The sequence below is a fragment of the Puccinia triticina genome, chromosome 2A, assembly GCF_026914185.1.
Source record: "Puccinia triticina chromosome 2A, complete sequence".
Lineage (NCBI taxonomy): Eukaryota > Fungi > Basidiomycota > Pucciniomycetes > Pucciniales > Pucciniaceae > Puccinia > Puccinia triticina.
Genome location: NC_070559.1, coordinates 8799951 through 8818672, shown reverse-complemented (window position 1 = coordinate 8818672; position 18722 = coordinate 8799951). Strand labels below are relative to the sequence as shown.

The 18722-nt window shown below is 46.5% G+C and overlaps 4 protein-coding genes across 4 annotated transcripts; all 4 read right to left on the bottom strand.

The window, feature by feature from the left end:
* Window positions 1-378: 378 nt before the first annotated feature.
* Window positions 379-3309, bottom strand: PtA15_2A930 (uncharacterized protein; the record flags this gene model as incomplete). Its single annotated transcript, XM_053167002.1, has 7 exons — window positions 379-1048; window positions 1132-1534; window positions 1604-2380; window positions 2466-2568; window positions 2640-2714; window positions 2801-2898; window positions 2976-3309. 7 exons carry the CDS (start codon window positions 3307-3309, stop codon window positions 379-381), a joined length of 2460 nt encoding a protein of 819 aa, XP_053018168.1.
* Window positions 3310-5328: 2019 nt separating this feature from the next.
* On the bottom strand, window positions 5329-8052 carry PtA15_2A929 (uncharacterized protein; the record flags this gene model as incomplete). The annotated part of the gene is made up of 7 exons (XM_053167000.1): window positions 5329-5935; window positions 6007-6397; window positions 6461-7207; window positions 7272-7374; window positions 7439-7513; window positions 7591-7688; window positions 7764-8052. The coding sequence occupies 7 exons, from the start codon at window positions 8050-8052 to the stop codon at window positions 5329-5331; spliced, it is 2310 nt and encodes a 769-aa protein (XP_053018167.1).
* Window positions 8053-9730: 1678 nt separating this feature from the next.
* PtA15_2A928 (uncharacterized protein) lies at window positions 9731-11922 on the bottom strand (the record flags this gene model as incomplete). Its single annotated transcript, XM_053166999.1, has 10 exons — window positions 9731-9949; window positions 10047-10306; window positions 10394-10453; window positions 10539-10630; window positions 10714-10802; window positions 10898-10999; window positions 11100-11175; window positions 11248-11368; window positions 11441-11702; window positions 11776-11922. The coding sequence occupies 10 exons, from the start codon at window positions 11920-11922 to the stop codon at window positions 9731-9733; spliced, it is 1428 nt and encodes a 475-aa protein (XP_053018166.1).
* Window positions 11923-12843: 921 nt separating this feature from the next.
* PtA15_2A927 (uncharacterized protein) lies at window positions 12844-13917 on the bottom strand (the record flags this gene model as incomplete). Its single annotated transcript, XM_053166998.1, has 2 exons — window positions 12844-13059; window positions 13129-13917. 2 exons carry the CDS (start codon window positions 13915-13917, stop codon window positions 12844-12846), a joined length of 1005 nt encoding a protein of 334 aa, XP_053018165.1.
* Window positions 13918-18722: the final 4805 nt, after the last annotated feature.

Sequence of the window (18722 nt, the reverse complement as noted above, 5' to 3'; positions counted from 1 at the left end):
ACTTATCACGGCTTGTAAACAGTTTATTCAGTTTGCTGTCGGGTTTTTTTCTGTGGGATTATGTATCATGCGATTGAAAATCCTGCCCACCCCAGCCAAATATTCGACTTGATTCACAACGGGGGAAAGAGGCGAGCTGCACTGATACGACACCAATATCGAGGCGGCCTTGGAAACAGTATGCCGATCGCACCGGTGAGGGAGAAGACTAGATCAGAGGACATTGACTCGTAACGCACATACATCATAAAAGATACATACAAGAAAGAAATGTTAGACATCAGGTTGGCTGGGTGAGCATAAAAATCCAAAGAATTACAAATAAAAATAAAAAGAGATTATATATCGACGAGGGTCTAGCTCCATATAAGATCTTTCTCATTGGTCGCTTTCAGGAGTCACTGAGAGGTTGCTAGTAGGCTGAGTCTGATGCTCTTCTTCCTCAACCTTATCGACGTTTGCGGCCGTCGAATCGATGCGATCGCCATTGGCGTCGCGGGCTCCATCACCGTCACCGGGTAGGGCCATTCCGGTCTTCAATCGGACGGTCTCGAAGGTCCTGAGCATCTTTCGACGGGCACCCACGGCGGCCACTCCACGATTTTCGAGGTCCGAGTCACCCATCATCACCATCTCCTTCCACGTGCAACCTTCGAAGTTGGGCGTGTATTTGTGCAGCCTCAAGCCCCTTAACCACGCCGACACATCGCCGAGTAGCTTCATGTCCAACTCTTCGTCGGGATTCGCTCCTGAACCGGGCGTATGGTTCGGTTTGTTCGCCGTCGCTACCGGCCGGGCACCCATTCCCGGACTGCGTTTGTTCCCAGCCATCCCGCCACCATTCATCGGGAAGCCCATGTTTAGGCCAAACCTTGCGTTGTTGGCAGGCGAGAGAAGCGGGGCTGTGTTCATCATACCTGCAATCATTCCGTTCTGCTGCAACTGTTGTTGCAACGCCTGCAAGCTTTGGACTTGTTGAACCTGTTGGATTTGTTGTCGCATGTTGAGCATGTTTGCCATGTTCTGGAGGGCGTTGGGATCGGACATGCTGGAGTTGGTGGGAGCAGATGAGAATTTATCAATCAAGAGAGCGAAGCCGAGTAACAAATGGCCTGAAGGTGAGAAACTTACTTCGTCATGGCAGCCAGATTCGCAATGGAGTTCATGTCCATTCCACCATTCAAGCCAGCAAGTGTGTTCATCATAGCTAGATTGTTAACCATGGTCGGATCGGGACTGTTCAAAGATTGGGTGTTTGGGCTATTCAATCCGTTTCTCCAGTTCGGTTGAGAAGCCGCCATAGAAGTCTGTGATGCTCCTAATAATGATTGCGCAGAGATAAGGTTGGGTAAAGCAGGTCCACTGCTTGCGCTCATCGCCGATGAAAGGTGCGCATTGGAGTTATTGGTCGAGGGCAGCGTGCGACTCAACATTCCCGATTGGCCGTTCGGTTGGTGGTTGCTAGCAGACTGGTTTGAAGCTTGGGCATTGCTGTTTGTCGAGCTATTCATACCGGACAAGACACCCGAAAAACCTAGCAGCGCGCAGGAGCCACAGTCGATTAGCAGACGTACACAGGAAAGTTGACTGGAGAGAAACTTACCGGACGAAGCGTTGGTGGCGTTACTCTTGCTAGCTCTGCGGAATTTGCGTGCATCGTCCAGTTGAATACCACTTGGTGGGGCATCCACTGAACCGCGAGCCTTCGAAGGTGCCAATGCAGAAGCTGGTAATGAAGCGCTGTTTGAGCCGGCTTGGTGGTTGGCACCCCATTGGGCCAGACGATTCGCAACGGCCTCGCTGTGAGCTTGATGGGCTTCGTGATGGCTGTGGGCTGGTTCCTTGTTAGCGAACATAGGAACCAAAGGGGTGTTGACTTGACTGGCCCAACTGCCGCCCACGGCCGGACTCATTTGGCTTTCTTGTGCCGAAGGCGAAGGCAAGGTGCGGGAAAGGGTCGGAGCAGGTGGATTATGTTGATTGGCTGACGAGTTGGCTTCGCCACTGGTGCTTTTCGGTCTTGGGCTTACCGAACGGCTCTGTGCTTCTTCTTCGACTGTTCCTGAAAAATGGCTCCACTTGGGGCTCTTCAAACTGCTGTCGCCTAGCAGCTGCCCGGGGGCAGATAGTCGGTTAGCTGCTTTAGACTGGAGCTTAGCACGCTGACTAGCGAGCAGAGCTGCTGCATCGTTTGAGCTGGCGTTGAAATTATTGGAATCGCCGAGGAGTGCTGAATTGGGGCTAAGATAAGGCTCGTTCGAAGAAGTGTTGACGTTGGGGCCGAGTGACTGACGGGCAAATTGGCGAACGATAGGAGACGCAGGCGACATCTTGCTTAGTTGAGCCAGTTTGGCTTCCATCTGCTGCTTCATGGACACACCTAGAATGGGATCGAACAAACAGTAGAGTAGTAATCAGTCGGCGATCTGGAAGAGTCAACTAACAAGACCAAGAAGGAATCTTACCGTTACCCGTCGGCGCGGGGCTTAATAGGGCAGTCATCGGGTCACTGCGGGCCATTTGTTGCAAGACGGTGATGAAGAATCGTATTTGAACTTGAGTGGACGACTGGATGAGGAGGGGAGCGTATCAACATCAAAGCTGCAAGCCAGTCCTCAGAAAACCCCGTTTTGACTCACTTGCAACAAAGAGTATAGAGCTGCGGTTCTCTCAGCTTCACTGAGGACGCGGAACCATTGCTCGATCGCGCTTAGCTTGAGTCATTATTGGATTAAGAACGGATCGATCAATCGTCAAGCTGGACGGAACGGAGTAAGATGGATCGGGTCGGTTTACTTACCTCTTCCTTGAAGCTAGCATCCAGACTAGCAGTAGCCATTTCTTCAAGCGTGGCTTCGTAGCTTTGTAAGTCCTCAAACCACTTGTCGATGGCTTCGGCTGCCGGGTGTAAAAGGTGATCAGAATGACCACCACCACAAGACACCCAGGTTTTGATGAGGATCGGTTAGACTTACCTTCTAGAGAAGGGGCGCCGTGGAGCTGTTGTTGGCCACTCAATCCGAGCATCTCACTGTTCGGGCGAATGTTGTGACCTGCCGAGCCGGGAGGAAGGCGAGGACTGACAGGGGGGTTTCCAAGGAACTGTTTGGTGTTATCCAAGCTCTGCCTCATCCCACCAGCACTTCGAGGCGGGCCATAGCGGGGGGAGAGGGCACCAAAGTGTTGATTGGAAGGCGTTGATGAGGAGAGAGAGTGTTGATGACGGAAGACGTTATTCTGTTGAGAGGAAGGGGTGGTCGATCGGTTGGAAGTAGCAGAGGGTGGTCGAACGGGAGCCAATGAAGCCATCGGATCGAACTGAGAGCAGATGAGATGGTTCAAGTGAGGCCTACTTGTTGTTTGAGCCGCTTTTGAGTGTCTGTTGGCTTTGCTGGCGGTAGAATCAAATCAGTCAGCTTGGACTGGCCAAATATAGATCCCTTCGGCTGTGCCAGCTCAAGAGGCTGATTGGGTCCAGACAAGGCAGGTGGGTGCGACAAGGTACGTACAGTGTCGAGTCGATGGTTATGTATGGTTTTGAGTAGAAAGGTGTGGAGAAGGGTGCGAGCGCTGAAGGGGCTCTTATAGGGGCGGCAACGGTCGAGCTCCGGCTGGTTCTCGATGGCTGGAGTCCGCCCAACGCTCGAAGGTCTGGATCGTCGAGGCTCCCTCAACAGTCTTCGTCCGGCTGACCCAGCCACAGTCCACACCTTCCTCCACACGAGTCACACCACATACACACACACAAACTCTAGTTGCCAAGTCGGGACGATGACGCTGGACTAATCGCCTCGTATTAAACAATCCCATTCATGCGTACAGTCTCAGGCCAGCGCCTCCACCTCAACCAGCCTGATTGGCGGCAGAGGTACATCTGTCACCCAGGGGGCGATGTCGCTTTGTACATACATACATACGGAAAAAATTACCCAGACATACATACAACTTGGGGCAGGGTACAACTGCCCTATCGAGCAGGTGCATCCAAACAGAAGAACTAGGAGAAGAAGAAATGCATAGTTCTTTAAAGGGGCACTTTGAGCTAATAAAATTACATGGCACAAGCTTATGATCAATTTAGACCTCAAAGGAGTGCTATCAATCAAACTAGGTCCTTGCATGTATTGATTGGGTTCTAGCTCAACTGCATGGAGTCTTGATGATGTGGTTTAATTGGTTCATTTGGAGCCCAACCAGTTCTCAGTAGTGGGTGCGTCCAAATGGGGCCATTATATATGATTTTGTTACTCTTGCTTGATGTTTGGCCCCACCACAAATTTGCCCTTCACACTCAGACCAAATTACTATGAATCTTGATGGATGTAGCTTATAATATCATGGTGATAAGGATGAATTTCAAAGCTGAGGCGGAAGCAGTACAGAGAGACCTCTCTTAATCATGTATAATTACCTGAAATCAAAATATACAGATTAGTCTGGTTTATGGGAATAGTAGGGTACACCTACCTTCACAACTGCTCTGAGAACAGCAAGGAAAGTTTTAAATATGTGGGGTTATGGGTATTTTGGGCATGAAGTACAAAGCAAGATAGTATTAATTGGTACAACAACTGATTGCCACCACAAATAGGAAGAAGTGTATGATTCACAATGTAAAAAATGAAAGGTACATTTTTTACCCAAACCTTATTTTCTATGATAGCACAACACTACACTTAATACATTTTTTTGCTGAACAAATTTCAGATTGGTTTAATATCCCAGGTTATTTCAATGTCAAATTATATGCCTACAAACCAATGTAGACCTGGTTCATGACTCTAGTATTACATAAGGGAAAGTCATCACATTATCCTACAATCATGGTTCAGCTGAAGCATAAGTTAAATTGATGAAATGGCTTGATCTGTACCATTCCAAATTCAAGTGTAGTGGCAACACTGTCTTAGCACTTAAGACCTTCAAATAAGGAAAACTTATCAAACATGACCAGTAAAATTTGTGGCTTGTAATTACATATATTGTTTTCAGATCAAGTGGTTAGGAGAAACATCTGATAAAAAATGCATGAGTTGTGTATTTACATTGTACAGTCAAAAAGGGAAAAGAAAAAACTAAGACCAGCAACAAAAAAAATGTGCATATATACAAGAAACATGCTTTTAAATTTATTTACAAAAAAATGGAAAGGAAAATGGTATGCAGGGTAACTTTGAAATTGTTGAATATATGATATAGGGGAGAAAGGGTCAGAAATTATACCACATAGGGGTATATCCAAGTATAGAATTCCTAGAACAAGCTAAAAATATGAAAAAGATGAGACATCAAAAAAACACTAGCAGTAACTTTGGATCAATACTTGTTTCAATCCTTGTCACTTTCGGGTTCAGGGGCAGTGTTGGTTTGCTTGGAGTTTTGATGAACTGCGGTGACATCAGTGTCATTTGTTGGAGTGGTTGGCTTGTTGTTTCCATCACCGGGCAAGGCCATTCCCTTGATGATCCTGACCGTCTCAAAGGTTCTCAGCATCTTTCTTCGCGCACCAACAGCGGCCACCCCACGGGCCTCGAGGGTTGCGTTGCTCATCAAGACCATCTCTTGCCACGTGCATCCTGAAAAGTTAGGCGTGTATTTGTGTAAGCGCAAGCTTCGGAGCCAAGCTGGAACGTCGTTCAAGAGTTTCATGTCCAAGTTCTCATCCGGATTTGAGCCTGAGCCTGGCATGTGTGTTGGTTTTCCCGAGCCTCTCCCAGTTGGACTGCGCTTGTTGTTGCCCGGACTTCTTGATATCATGGGGAATCCCGAATTCATCCCCAATTGAGCCGAGCCAGGAGAAGCCATTACACCACCGGTCATCATCCCGTTCTTCTGAAGTTTCTGTTGAAGTGACTGGAGGTTTTTTACTTGTTTCATTTGCTGATGCATGTTGAGTATGTTGGCCATATTTTGAAAACCAGCAGGGTTGGTGATACTGGGTAATCAGAAATGCTAGTCAATACTACCGTCAGACAAGAACAAATTATTTCAACAAGGTCTTCTTACTTTGACATTGCCGCCAGGTTTGCCATACCATTCAGGTTCACTCCATTTGTTTCACCATTTATTCCAGCAGTGAGAGTATTTAACATGACAAGTTCATTCAGCATATTTGGATCATGCTGGTTCATTGATGCCATTGATGCACTTTTCAAACCTTGGTGCCAGTTATTTTGAGTTGCCACAGCACCCTTTTGGGCTCCAAGCATGTATTGTGGATTCATTGGGCTATACAGAGTTTTTCCATTCCTCATAGCTGAGAGGTTTGTGTTGGTGGGATTTTTGTTGCCGTTTTTTGCAGCAGATTGACCGGTGCTGTTGCGGAATAGTCTGTCTGGCTGAGGTGAGCCAACGCTGTTGCTGTTCTTGTTTGTGCCAGAAAGGACCCCCAAGAAAACTAGGCTCCATAAAATTGTGAATAACCTGCTACTAAAAATAAAATGAGTTCAAAATCACATACCATCAGATTCAGAGCCATCAGCAGCAGCACTCTTGCTCTGTCTCCGGAACTTGCGCGCATCATCTAATGGGAAACCATTCCGTAAAGAAGATTGTGGCAGGGAAATGTTGGGCAAAGCCAATTGAGCAGATTCGTTGGAACCTTCTTGGGAGGCAGAATCCCAGGGTGCAAGCTGATTACTGGTTTTGCTGATGTTTGGTGCTGTGTCATCATGATTTGGACTGTTTGCCTTATCTTTGTTACCAAACATGGGGACCAGAGGTGTGTTCACCTGACTAGCCCAGCTACCACCTATGAACGGACTGAGTTGACTGTCAATTCCAAATGTAGAGGAGTTGATTGGATGGGTGAATCCAGGCTGAAGTGTGCTTTGAGAGTTGTTGCCAAACAAGGTGCCATTGGATTTGGGTCTAGGGCTAGATGCACAACTATGTGATCCCTCTTTGAGGGGGCCTGGGAAAACACAATTTGAGCTTTTGAGACTGTTACTGGCACTTAATAATTGACCAGGGGCAGAAATTTGATTTTCAGATTTTGTGTTTAGCCTGGCAGATTGATCAGAAAGTGCAATTGGAGGATTGCCTGAATTATTGGACTCATTGAATAAAGCGGAGTTAGGACTGAGGAATTGTTGACTTGACGTGAGATTAACACAAGGAGTGAGAAACTGCCAAACCATTGGTGATGCAGGAGATTTCTTGTCAAGTTGGGAAAGTTTGGCTTCCATCTGTTGTTCCATAGAAGGTGCTGAAAAAGAATAAGAAATCAAAAGGTCAATCACAACCTAAAGAATAGAACACAGGATCCTTACTTGCGGGGTTCACCATGGGACTTGGCATTGAGATTGTGGGATCACTGCAAGCCATTTGCTGCAATACAGTAATGAAAAATTGTATTTGGACTTGAGTAGAAGACTGAAAGGCAGGATCAGGTTTTAAGTTCAATGTGTGTTGGCGAAAATCAAAATACCACACTGACCTGCATCAAGGAATACAATGCTGCAGCCCTCTCAGCTTCACTAAGAACTCTGAACCATTGCTCAATGGCGTCCAACTAACCCCACCAAGCAAATCAAATAGAGGAGTTTAAAATGGTGTCAAAATGCTTGCTAGTCAAAAGAATCGTCTCACTTCTTCTTTAAAATTGACATCCAAACTGGCCGCAGCCATTTCTTGTAAGGTGGCTTCATAGCTTTGTAAATTCTCAAACCACTTGTCAATAGCTTTGACTGTGTGAGTGAAAGATAATGGAGAATTAACCACCATCCAATAAAAAAAACAGCTTGGTGAATATATACACTTACCCTCACTTGAATCGCCCTGGTTTGGTTGAACATTGGTACTACCCGAAGCACCACAGTGACTGCCATTGGCGGATAAGATTTCACTGTTGGGCCTGAGTTGCGTCAAGCCAGGGGGGCGAGGGCTGATTAGGCCATTGACGGGTAGACTTCTGGTGACATCTAAGCTCTTCCTGGGACCACCGGCGCTTCGTACGCAACCATAGTCGTTGAAGAACGAGCCAAAATGATCGCTAGCAGGGATGGAGCTTGAGAGAGAGTGCTGATGACGATAGACGTTGTTTGCTCTCATGTTGGATTGAAGGCCCGAAGGAGAGGAAGGATTTATACGATGGGATAGGGAAGAGGTCATAAGGGTGACCGTGAACGTTAAAATGAAGGTTGAAGGAGTTTTGAAAAGAGTTCAACAGATGGATGGCAATAATAATCTTCTAGCAGAATGGACAAGTGGCCTATTGGGTTCTTTTAGGGGGAGATTGGTGAGCTCCTTGAAGGCTTGATGGGCAACCTGATGATGGGGAGGATGAAATGGTTGGCAGGTGAGGAAAGGTTGGTTTCAAGCAGGGAAAGTCCAATGAGCCAACACAGCGAGATTAAGTGGACAAAAGAGCAGAATTTTGAGTCGCAAAAATAGCGAAAAAAACACAAACCGAGATGGATTGCTGAAGAAGGATGGAAAGAGCTCAAAAGAGTTGTAGTCAGAAGAGGGATAGATAATTCTACGGACGGCTTGAAGCTATGGACGGCTCCAAAAGTAGATCGGAGTTTCTGATAGGGAGATACAAAAAGACTGGGGCTTGCACTGTTTTATTCCAAATAGATCAAGTGTTAGAGAGACCTTCGGCTCACAAATTATCGACGATTGGAGGAAGTCATTTGGTTCTTGCTTGGTCTTTGACGACCTGTTCAAAGAGGACACGCTCGGGATCATGGCTACAAAATGACATTACCACACACCGACTTCCAGGACGACAGTCAACATCTGGCTCATGACTCATGGACTACTCAACATCGGCGTATACCATCTTCGAAATGTCTTCAACTTCCCTTCTGGGTCACCTTATCAACCAAGGCAGGATTCAGGAAACAAAAGACCCACAGCCTACCGATGAAATGGATTGAATATGCCCATACGGTCCATGCCATCAATTCATGATCATCACTGCTTAGCACATCTCTAGGTATCGCCCTGTATCGCCCGGTATGCATTGCCTCCTGAGGGTAAAAAAAGCAACAATCAACGGAGCTCTATATAAAACTGGTGTAATAATAAACACTTATTTGCACAACTTAACAAAGTCCATCACGGCTAACCCTCAAGTGATGGGTTAAAGGCTTGCCGGGGGGACTTACACCCACCATAATTTCCTGGCCTGAGCCGAGGGCACTTTTTGAACAGACATTCATTTAGGATAATTGATGTTTATTTCTTGCACATGCCTACTTTGGTGATTGAGCATGTACATTCCACCATGTCCAGCTCAGGGAACCAGGCAAAAGTCAGGAGGTTGAGTAGAGTTTATCTTATTTTTTTTTCTTTTCTTTTGAACTGAAGATGAGGGCGTGCAACTTCTTAGAACAGAATGACCTCATGAAGCTGACGTCGTCAGAAATGTCCGCGACCATGTTATGCGGTGTATGACGGCTCAGTGCATCGGTCCTTGTAAAATCACGGCTCAAGAGAAAAAAAAAGACAACTAAACACTTGATTGACGATGATCAGAATGAAGAAACAAGCTCAATAGTACAGCCCGGCTGTCGTGATGTGGGTGACGGTATGCTGTTGCTACAGAATAACATGCCAGGTGGCCTTGTAGATAGATTAAAACAACACGACGGACCGGTTGGAAAGCTGTACCAAATGGTAGAATTTGTAAGTGTGAGAGGAGGAATGAAGAGAGACAAACGATACGAAAAAATCTGATACAAGATTTAACGCAAATGCATAAACAGGGATGCCGTTGGGAAGCCTAAGGCTTGAAAGCTTGGCGGACTTCTTCAGCGAACGCTTTATCAGCCAAGACTTTCCAACCGGCAACAGCAATACCCTTGGCTGATTTCAAAGTGAGACAATGTGCTTCTTCCGTCGCGGCGGCTTTGGTAAACCCTCGGGTGTGATTCCCTTGGCCGGGTAAGGTTGGAATGGCATAGATGGGATGAATCGAGGGGACTTCATATGACACATTCCCCTGAGAAGTGGGGTAAGTCGCCAGGTACGCATAGGTTTATATATAAATCGATTTGTTCCAGGTCTTCAAAGAGAGTGGAGGAATCCAAGGGACTTACAAAGTCAGTTGACCCAAGTGTTGGCCCTTCCATAGGAACGGCAATCCCCATGATGTTCTCCATGTACTGATGGTACTCGTTGGCTAACGGTAAGTTGTTGACCAAATCAGCATAGACCATTTCTTCTTCGATTTTCATTCGACATCCACTTGAGTCACAAGCTGCTTGGAAGCACTTCAAGACGCGTGATTTAAGTTTTTCCATCCCTTCCTTTGTAGGCGCTCGGATGTCGTATCTGAGCCAAGCATAATCCGGTATCACTAGTAACATCCAACCAGCAAGAAATCTTGATTCAACATCATGGGTCGCTTGCCCTTTGGAAAATGCCGAGCGAGACCTTCACACACCATTCGAAACCCAATTTTCTGAGCCTTGAATGATGCCATGCACTCGCTCGTCCGGTCGGACTATGGGTAGATATTTGAGGCAGATCATGGGGCGCGTGGGTTGAATACGGCTCGAATGTGAGCAAAAAGATGAGATGGACTCAACTTTGTTGGCGAAGAAGTGATATATTAGTATAAGCTGCTACCGCAGCATCGAGCGCATTGATGCCTTCCCAAGGAGCCCCTGCGGCATGAGCACTTGAATAATCGTGAAAGTAGTCGCAATTTCAACTTTTCCTATGCCATGCTGATCAAAAAAAAAAAAGTGCTAGAAACCTTACTTTTTCCCGAAATATTCCACCTTGATTTGGCTGATTGCGAGCATCGGCAACATCCCACCAAACGGACCAGGATGTAGCATCAAACAAGCCTAAACTGACTCGGGGTGAATGCATTAGTCCAACTGTGTTTCAAAGCCGGGTAGCTGTGATCAATTAATGAAACAGCCGGTCTTGCCCAACTCACATCCATGCCCCGGTAAGCACCCTGCTTGAGTAATTGGATCTTGCCTCCAATCGTCTCTTCTGCTGGGGTTCCAAGTAACACTACTTTACCAGGGGTGTTGGTCTGAAATCAATTTCAAGTTTGAAACACGATCAATTGACTGAAAATAACACGCGGCTTGTCTTCGCTACATAATCGCGTATGTGGGAGAAAAAGGGCCCACCTTTTTTAGAGTTTCTGCAGTAGCCATGGCAGCTGCAATCCCAGCGATACAAATCAAAGGATGTCCACAGGCGTGCCTGTGCACCGCGCGGATCAACCTCTGCAGGCGTGATATCGATAGTGTAGAAGACAAAATGTGCAGCTCTTACCCAATCCCGGGTAAAGCATCCATTTCCGAGTTGAAGCCTACCGTCCGACCGCCTCTGCCGTGTGTGAAGACCGCCTCAACGGCTGTTTGAATTCCATACGCGTGCCGAGTCACTTTCCAGCCTGATTTTTGAAGGACAGTCATTAGATGTGCGTGGTCATCGCTGGAGGTGGTGATGCTAAGTTAGAACTCACCAGGAGTCTGTTCAAAGATTTGAGCAATCAGGTCGTGCGTCTTGAATTCCTTCATGGCGATTTCGGCAAACCCGAAAATCCGCAAGCTCCATTTACGTAGATCGTCAGACAGACAATCGATTTCCTGCTCCAGGGTCGAGGGATAATCAATCATATGATTGTCTTGGAGGTTAATGAGAGGCTTTTCTTGGTCTGTAGAGGAATCTTGAGGGCGGGATGGGTACTGTGATTGTGTCACGTTGATGAACGGCGGTGAATGGGGCTGAAGGAGCGAAAATGATGAATGTCAGTGGAATATCGAGTTTTAATTGCAACGGTCAAAGATGCATGCATACCTCAAGTTCTCCAAATCGACATTTACATGATGATAGAGCCTGCTGTTGGTCATGGTCGATGGTTGCTTGGTCTCGACTGTTATCTAAATGCAAACCGGCGGCAATGGAGTCGATGATGGGACCAAGACAGCTTGAGTGGGATGACATGGTTGTTGTGCTGAGATTGCAGATGGTTTGCCAGTGGTCGTACTTGGAACACGCCCGTCCAAGTTGGGCCCCCGGAGGCCCCCGGGGACGTCCAGCATGTACATACTGTCTCTTCTTCCCATGTCCCATACGTATACTTCACAGCTCATTATTCATACATATCATTTTGCGATTGTGGATGGCAAGGTCGGTATCCCAGACTCTCAACAAGATCACAATGTGTTACTCACTTCCTGCTTCAGCTCGCGAGCATTTATTTATGGACATGTCATTTTTTTATTTACATAGAAATATTTCATCAAAAGGAAAAGAAATATCAAGGACCAAGTGGAGAAACTAGCACGTGACGCAAGCTATTCCTGATTTGAGTCATTATATCTAGGATAGAATAATCAGCAGGGATGACGGAGTTGATCTGTTTTTTGCCCTTCTGACGGTTGTAGAGTATGTTGAGAGAGGATACAGAGTTCATTGATTGTCGTTTTAGAGGAACTACACTGGAAACGAGTCTTCGGAGATGATGTTGACATTAGCTATTTTTTGATCGAGTATGTCGGTCCCATCGGTACATCATGAGGAGATAGATAAGCGTGACGTTTTATGGGACCTGATAAACCGTTGTCCCAGAAATACAGTTCAAGATATATATAAAAAAGAAGAATATGACAGGCCAGGAAAATTGCGCGTTCCAGCTGGTTTCCGCGTTCTGTTCGTGAGATTTGATCACCTGGTGGAGACTCGGAGTATGTTGAGTTCGAAGGCCTTTCGAGTTAGATTCATGGGTATGGTGTTCAGGTTGGATTGTGAAAGTTTTTGTGTGATGGAGTGCGAGCTCATGGCTGCTGTTTGTTCGTGCTCATAAAAACCAATTCGTAAGCGGGTTTGGTTGAGGTGGTTGGACATCGTAAATGAAGGAAATAATTATATTCGTAAGGGACCTCGAGGGACAGACGGCAAAGTTGATTGATCGGCGGAGGAATTGTTCCTAGAACCCTGCCCGCGGCGAGTCCTGTGGTGAGAAGGCATCTGATTGGGATTCCAGTAGTTAGCGTCAATCGATTTGTTTTCATTTCCTTTCTTATCGACGTTTTTGACGCGGGAAGGCTTTTGGGATGTTCTTCTGTAACAATCAGTCGCCTGCAAAGCAGGCTGTCAGCGATCCGGAAAGACCTTCAAGGTCAATGAAACCAAGTATGGAGAACAAACATGGGGAATATGTTGGTGTTTCAAATCGAAACCGGGTGTCAAGGAAGGTAGCCCCCATCCTCCCTGGAGTCCCGTGTAAGCATCCGTGACCTCGGCCAAGGGGCTGACTAGGTAAGAGCTGGATGGCGCAGAAACAACCTTGACATCCCGATTCTTATCACCAGACAGGAGGCTGGACGACGTAGAAGCTGGAGAAATGTTGAGCTCCTCCGAGCGTCCCGCAGTTGCCGGACCCATTGCAGCGATAACCCCACTTGAGCCAGTTTGACCCTGTTCATCCCCATCCGCTATTTCCACAGGCTGGACCACTCGCAGTCGGACATTGTGCGCCGCTTCTGAGTGCTGGAACCATGCGATTTCGCCGTGCGTCGTCGCGTCCAAACCTGAACCAGTCGAGTTAGTCGCTTCATTTCCAGGCTCTGTCGAGCCCTGAGGTTGATCGGGTGCAGGCTGGCATCGATCGACGACTTTCAAACGTGATCGAGCTGCAAGTGCGCCCGTCTTCAATGCGCCAAGCTCGGTGGTTACGTGGCTTTTAGCTGGGGCGAGCAGGCACGAAGGCGCTGCATTGCTAACTTCCTCCCTTTCGACGGAATCGATGCCATTTGGAGAAGGCGTCTGCGGACGAGGAATGAAGGGATGCTTGAAAGCCAAGAGAGTATCGCACGTCGCAGTCAAAATTCCTCCGGTGGGTTCCCCTGGAGGGGAGGATCGTTCGTCTTCATGTGTACTTGAGTATGAATATGGGTCGTAAGAGGTTGCATGTCGAGGCCTGGCGACTGGGTTCATTGATCCAAAAGCTATAGTATAACAGGGGATTGAGCTTAGGTGATTCTCGAGTGGGTTTTGGAAGGTGGAAGAGCCTACAGCGGTCAACACACTTCACTGCAGTGGTCCATGGTGTGACTGGAATGAGTACTAAGTGTATGTGCTCAAGAAGGAGATATGAAACTCATGGTCTGATTACGGATGAAACGTACGCAGACGATGAAAATTAATTGACAGCAGGCCCGCAGGGGAAATCCAAGCAACAGACGCAAGAGATCCAGAGGGAGGGATATCGACATGGAGCTATGTAAAGGATACTACCCTAGACCAACTCGGACGGTTAGATAGCTTGTCGGCCTGGTACACCAAAACTCATGCTGAACGGTGGGTCCCCTGCTTAATGAGCCTGACCGATGCGACGGCAAGAACTGGTGAACCGCGCTCCCCTACACAGTGCAATCTTCGGGAAATCTTTATGTTGGACGTTAAAAGTGGGACAACACCCATGGTGCAAATGCGCCTTGAGAAAAAAAGACAGGTCGTCATTGCAAGGTTCTGGTGGGGAAGGCCCCATGGAGACGAGCGCAAACTGGGTATGTAAATAAATAAATATGGATAGTAGAACATCTACATACATAAATATCTCTGCTGGTTTATTTGGTTCCGTCGCTACATAAACTGGAGTCCAGTTCATGGGTTCATGGAGAGGTTAAAACTCGGTAAACCATATTCATAAATACAAGTTTTATTTACTACATATCTAAAGCCCATCATCCCAGAAACGAAAAGAGGGATCGTGTCAGTGTCACCAGCACTGCAACGGCACTTGTAGGCTACAAAACTAAATCTGACCTGCAAACGGTCGGCGGTGATCGATCAGACATATTTAACTAAATATATACACTGGCCCGACCTTAACACAAGTCCCAGCCTCCGTGCGGGCGTGCAGCATTTGGCTCTAACTTAACACAAGTCCCCCCTCGTGGGAGGCTCGCTGTGGCTGGCCGCGAAGCGGCCCCTCCCGCAGGGAGGGACTTGCCTGTAATGTCGAAAAGAAATCACAAATGGCTGGAGGGAAAATATTAAGCCTCAGCCAGCCTCCCCCTCAAGTCCTGTGGACCTGCCCCAGAGCCAAAAGATACTTCTGGACCTCAGCTTTCATTTGGCACTGGTCTCATCTCCTCAATCCAAACCATTTGCACTGTACTAATGGTTTAAAGATAAAAAAACATGAAGAAATGTAAACTGAGGATGCACAACCATCATGCCTGGTGGATCCTGGATCTGCAAACCTGCAGATCCTACACATGTAGTGTTGCATTTTGTTGCAGAAAGGAAATTCAATTGTGCATATTATCAGAAAATCCAAAAATGGATCTTCAGAGCAATGTAATATCCTTCAGGGTTCCTTTGACCTTCAAAACGGATTCCTTCAATCAGTTTTGGGTCTTTTTGCTCAAAGTTTTGGGTGAGGGTGCGCATTGGCACTGCCAATGAAACTGTCTATTCAGTTTTTTTGTACATGTTTTGCTGATTTTTAAATAATTATTTAGTGATTTTGGGGTTGAATATCCTTCCTTTCCCTGTCAGACTTCAGTCATTAGGCGTAAGCCTCTCCTGCGGAGAGCCCTCCGCGCGGGGTCCCCCGGAACCTCCATTTGAGAGGCTTAGTTAAGCTAGATTTGGCTGGTCGCGAAGCAACCCCGACCGGAGGGAGGGCCTTGCATACTAAAACACTTTTCTTGCGTGAGCCGATTCCAAGGTTTGGCTGGGAGCAGCCTTGTTTGCATCACCACACTCTCAACACTCAACATAATCTTTCTAGTTTTTGATACATCATAGTTCTACATGTTCTGGATTTTTCAGTATTTTTTTTAGTGTAAAATCTTGATTGTTTCTACTGGAAATAAATTATTGAAGTTCATGATTTCAAACTTGGATTTGCCTTGCGCATCATATGACAAGGACCGTGCGCAGTCATACTACTTCTTGTTGTCAAGTTTCAAATGTGAGGGGTGAGAGTACAGCAATATAAAAAATACCAAAAAGTCAAGAAGATGGTAAGCTGTCAGATAAACAAAAAAAGAAAAAATTCTGATGAGTGGCATAGAAACAAGGAGAGAAAGAGTGGCCTCTATATCACGCTTGGCTCACGCAAGCTTTGTGTTTTAGTTCATAAGCCTCTCTGGTGAGACTGGGCTGCCACCCAGACCCGCTCACCACAAGTGGCTTAGTTAAGCTTGACACTGGCCACCGGCTTGCCTCCGTTGCTAGAGAGTAGGGGTGAGCGTGGGTCGGGTCAATCCGCGGGTCGACCCAACCCACCCGGGTCTGGGGCGGGGCGGGTCAGCCGGATGCCCATTTTTGACCCAGATGGGTCAACCCACTGGGTGGCCTGTTGTGGCAACAAAGGGTAATTACGCTACGCGTAACGCGTAGATAAAGGTAATGTAACATAATTTTTGCCGTTATCTACGCGTTACGCGTAACGGCGGTGCGATTACGTTAGCGCACCATATTAAGCCCTTTTTTTTATGCTTGTTGCGTTATCCGGGCGCGCGGAGCCCCTGAGAACGGGCAAAAAATGAGGCTAAAAAAGCCTTAAATGGTCCGTTATCGCGTTATCCGGGGGATAACGCAATAACGGGCCTCAAAAATGAGGCCTGTTACGTTACGCGCGGGGCCTGAAATGTCCCCGTTACTAGTAAAGTAACGGGGGGGCCCGGATAACGGGGGTAGTTACGTTACCAAAATTGCGCAGATAACGCAACGTAACATAACTACCCTTTGTTGGTTGTGGGTCGGGTCACAGGTTTTTGGGGATGGGTCGGCCCATGGGTACCCATTGAGACCCGGTTCACCGTGGGGATGTGAGTGATCCAGGAATCTGAAACTCAGGAGTTGCTCCCCAAGCATAATGAAGATGAAGACAACTTGGCCTTCCAACAGCATCTTGCTAAGACCAAAGGTGTTGCCTTGACTGGGACCCCAACCAGAGAGCTTGATCTCTACCTTCAAGAGGCAAACATCTCAATCTCAAAGGGAACCCAATTTGACATACTCAAATGGTGGGACTTAAATTCAATGTGGTTTCCAACCCTTGCTCAACTTGCTTGAACGATTTTGAGTATCCCAGCAACCTCTGTTGCATCCAAAGCAGCGTTCTTGACCTCTGGCCAAGTCCTACACAAATACCAAAGCCACCTCAATCCTGATACACTCGAGGTGCTTGTCTGCACTCAAGATTGGCTCAAAGATGACAACAAGGATGAAGAATAGAAGTGCTTCACGATGTACACATGCTTTTATTTTTTTTCTCTTCTTCATTTCAACCATTGTGATAAGCCATACACATGACCGACAGGGTCCATTTTGTATATAGCCAGTTCAACACACCTAGATTTCATTAAAAAACATTTTTTTCAATCACCTCTCTGGACCAACCCATGGGTTGGCCCATGACCCAACCCGCCCCAACCCGCTTCACTTGGGATGGGTCGGGTCATGGGGCGGGTCTTGATATTTTAAATCTCTGACCCAACCCGCCCCAACCCATTTAAAAACGGGGCAGAGGGGGTCGGCATTTTTCCGACCCAACGCGGCCCATCCTCATCCCTAAGAGAGGTCGCTTGCTTACATACACTGATCTCCAAGACCTATTAGCTTAACTAAGCCTCTCAAACGGAGGGTCCGGGGGAACCCGCCCGGAGGGCTCTCCGCAGGAGAGGCTTATGCTTAATGTGTGTAGTCTGGCAGGGAAAGGAAGGATATTCAACCCAAAAATCACTAAAACATTATTTAAAAATTAGCAAAATATGTACAAAGAAAACTGAATAGACAGATTCATTAGGGGGGTTCACAATAGGATAAAAATGAAATTTTGGAGTCAATTTTAAGGCCTTTATCAACAAATTTTGAAAAATATGGCAAGATGTGCAGGACTGGGTGTCCCCTGAGAATCAGAGCAACTTCTTTATTTTTTTATAAAATTGTTCATAAAGGCCTTAAAATTAGCTCTAAAGTTTTGTTTTTATTTGCTAAAATTTTAAAATTATCTTCATCAAGGCCTTAAATTGACCTCCAAAGATTTATAAAATTCAATTGTGAACCCCCCTATTGGCAGTGCTGATGCGCACCCTCACCCAAAAGTTTGAGCAAAAAGCCCCAACAATGATTGAACGAGTTTGCTTTGAATTTCAAAGGAATCCTGAAGGATAATAAATTGCTCTGAAGATCCATTTGCTGATTTTCTGATAATATACACAATTGAATTTCCTATCTGCAACAAAATGCAACACTTGAGTGGCTAAAGGTGTAGGATCTGCAGATATCTGCAAGCTTAACTAAGCCTCTCCAAGGAGGCGTGAAGTGTCTCCAAAGGAGAGGCTTAGGAATAAAGTCACATTCTTTGCCTGAGGTTGATAGGCTTTTGCGCAGAAAATCACAATTTTTTTTATTTACATCTTTATTCCCTCTCTCTCTCAATTTTCAATTCAAAGCCCATATATCAGTTTATAGGCCTCAATCTGAGCTGTCTTGTACATATTTTTTCAAGTACAACAATCAAAAACTGGCCACTCAGTGGCCATTCTTGTGAGGGCTATTTCTGAGCAATGCAAATAAACCATTGGATCATCCAAAGGTTGAGTTCAGACATGCTCTCACAGGTTTTTCCAGTATTGAATTAATATGGGTAGGTCTCTTGAGTGCATAAGCAAGGAGACCCACAGGGTTTGACATATGACATCTAACCTTACTTTCATGCAGTTAGTCCGGACTGGCTATCCGGTTTTCATCAGGCTGGGTAGGCTCCCAGATGGAATTTT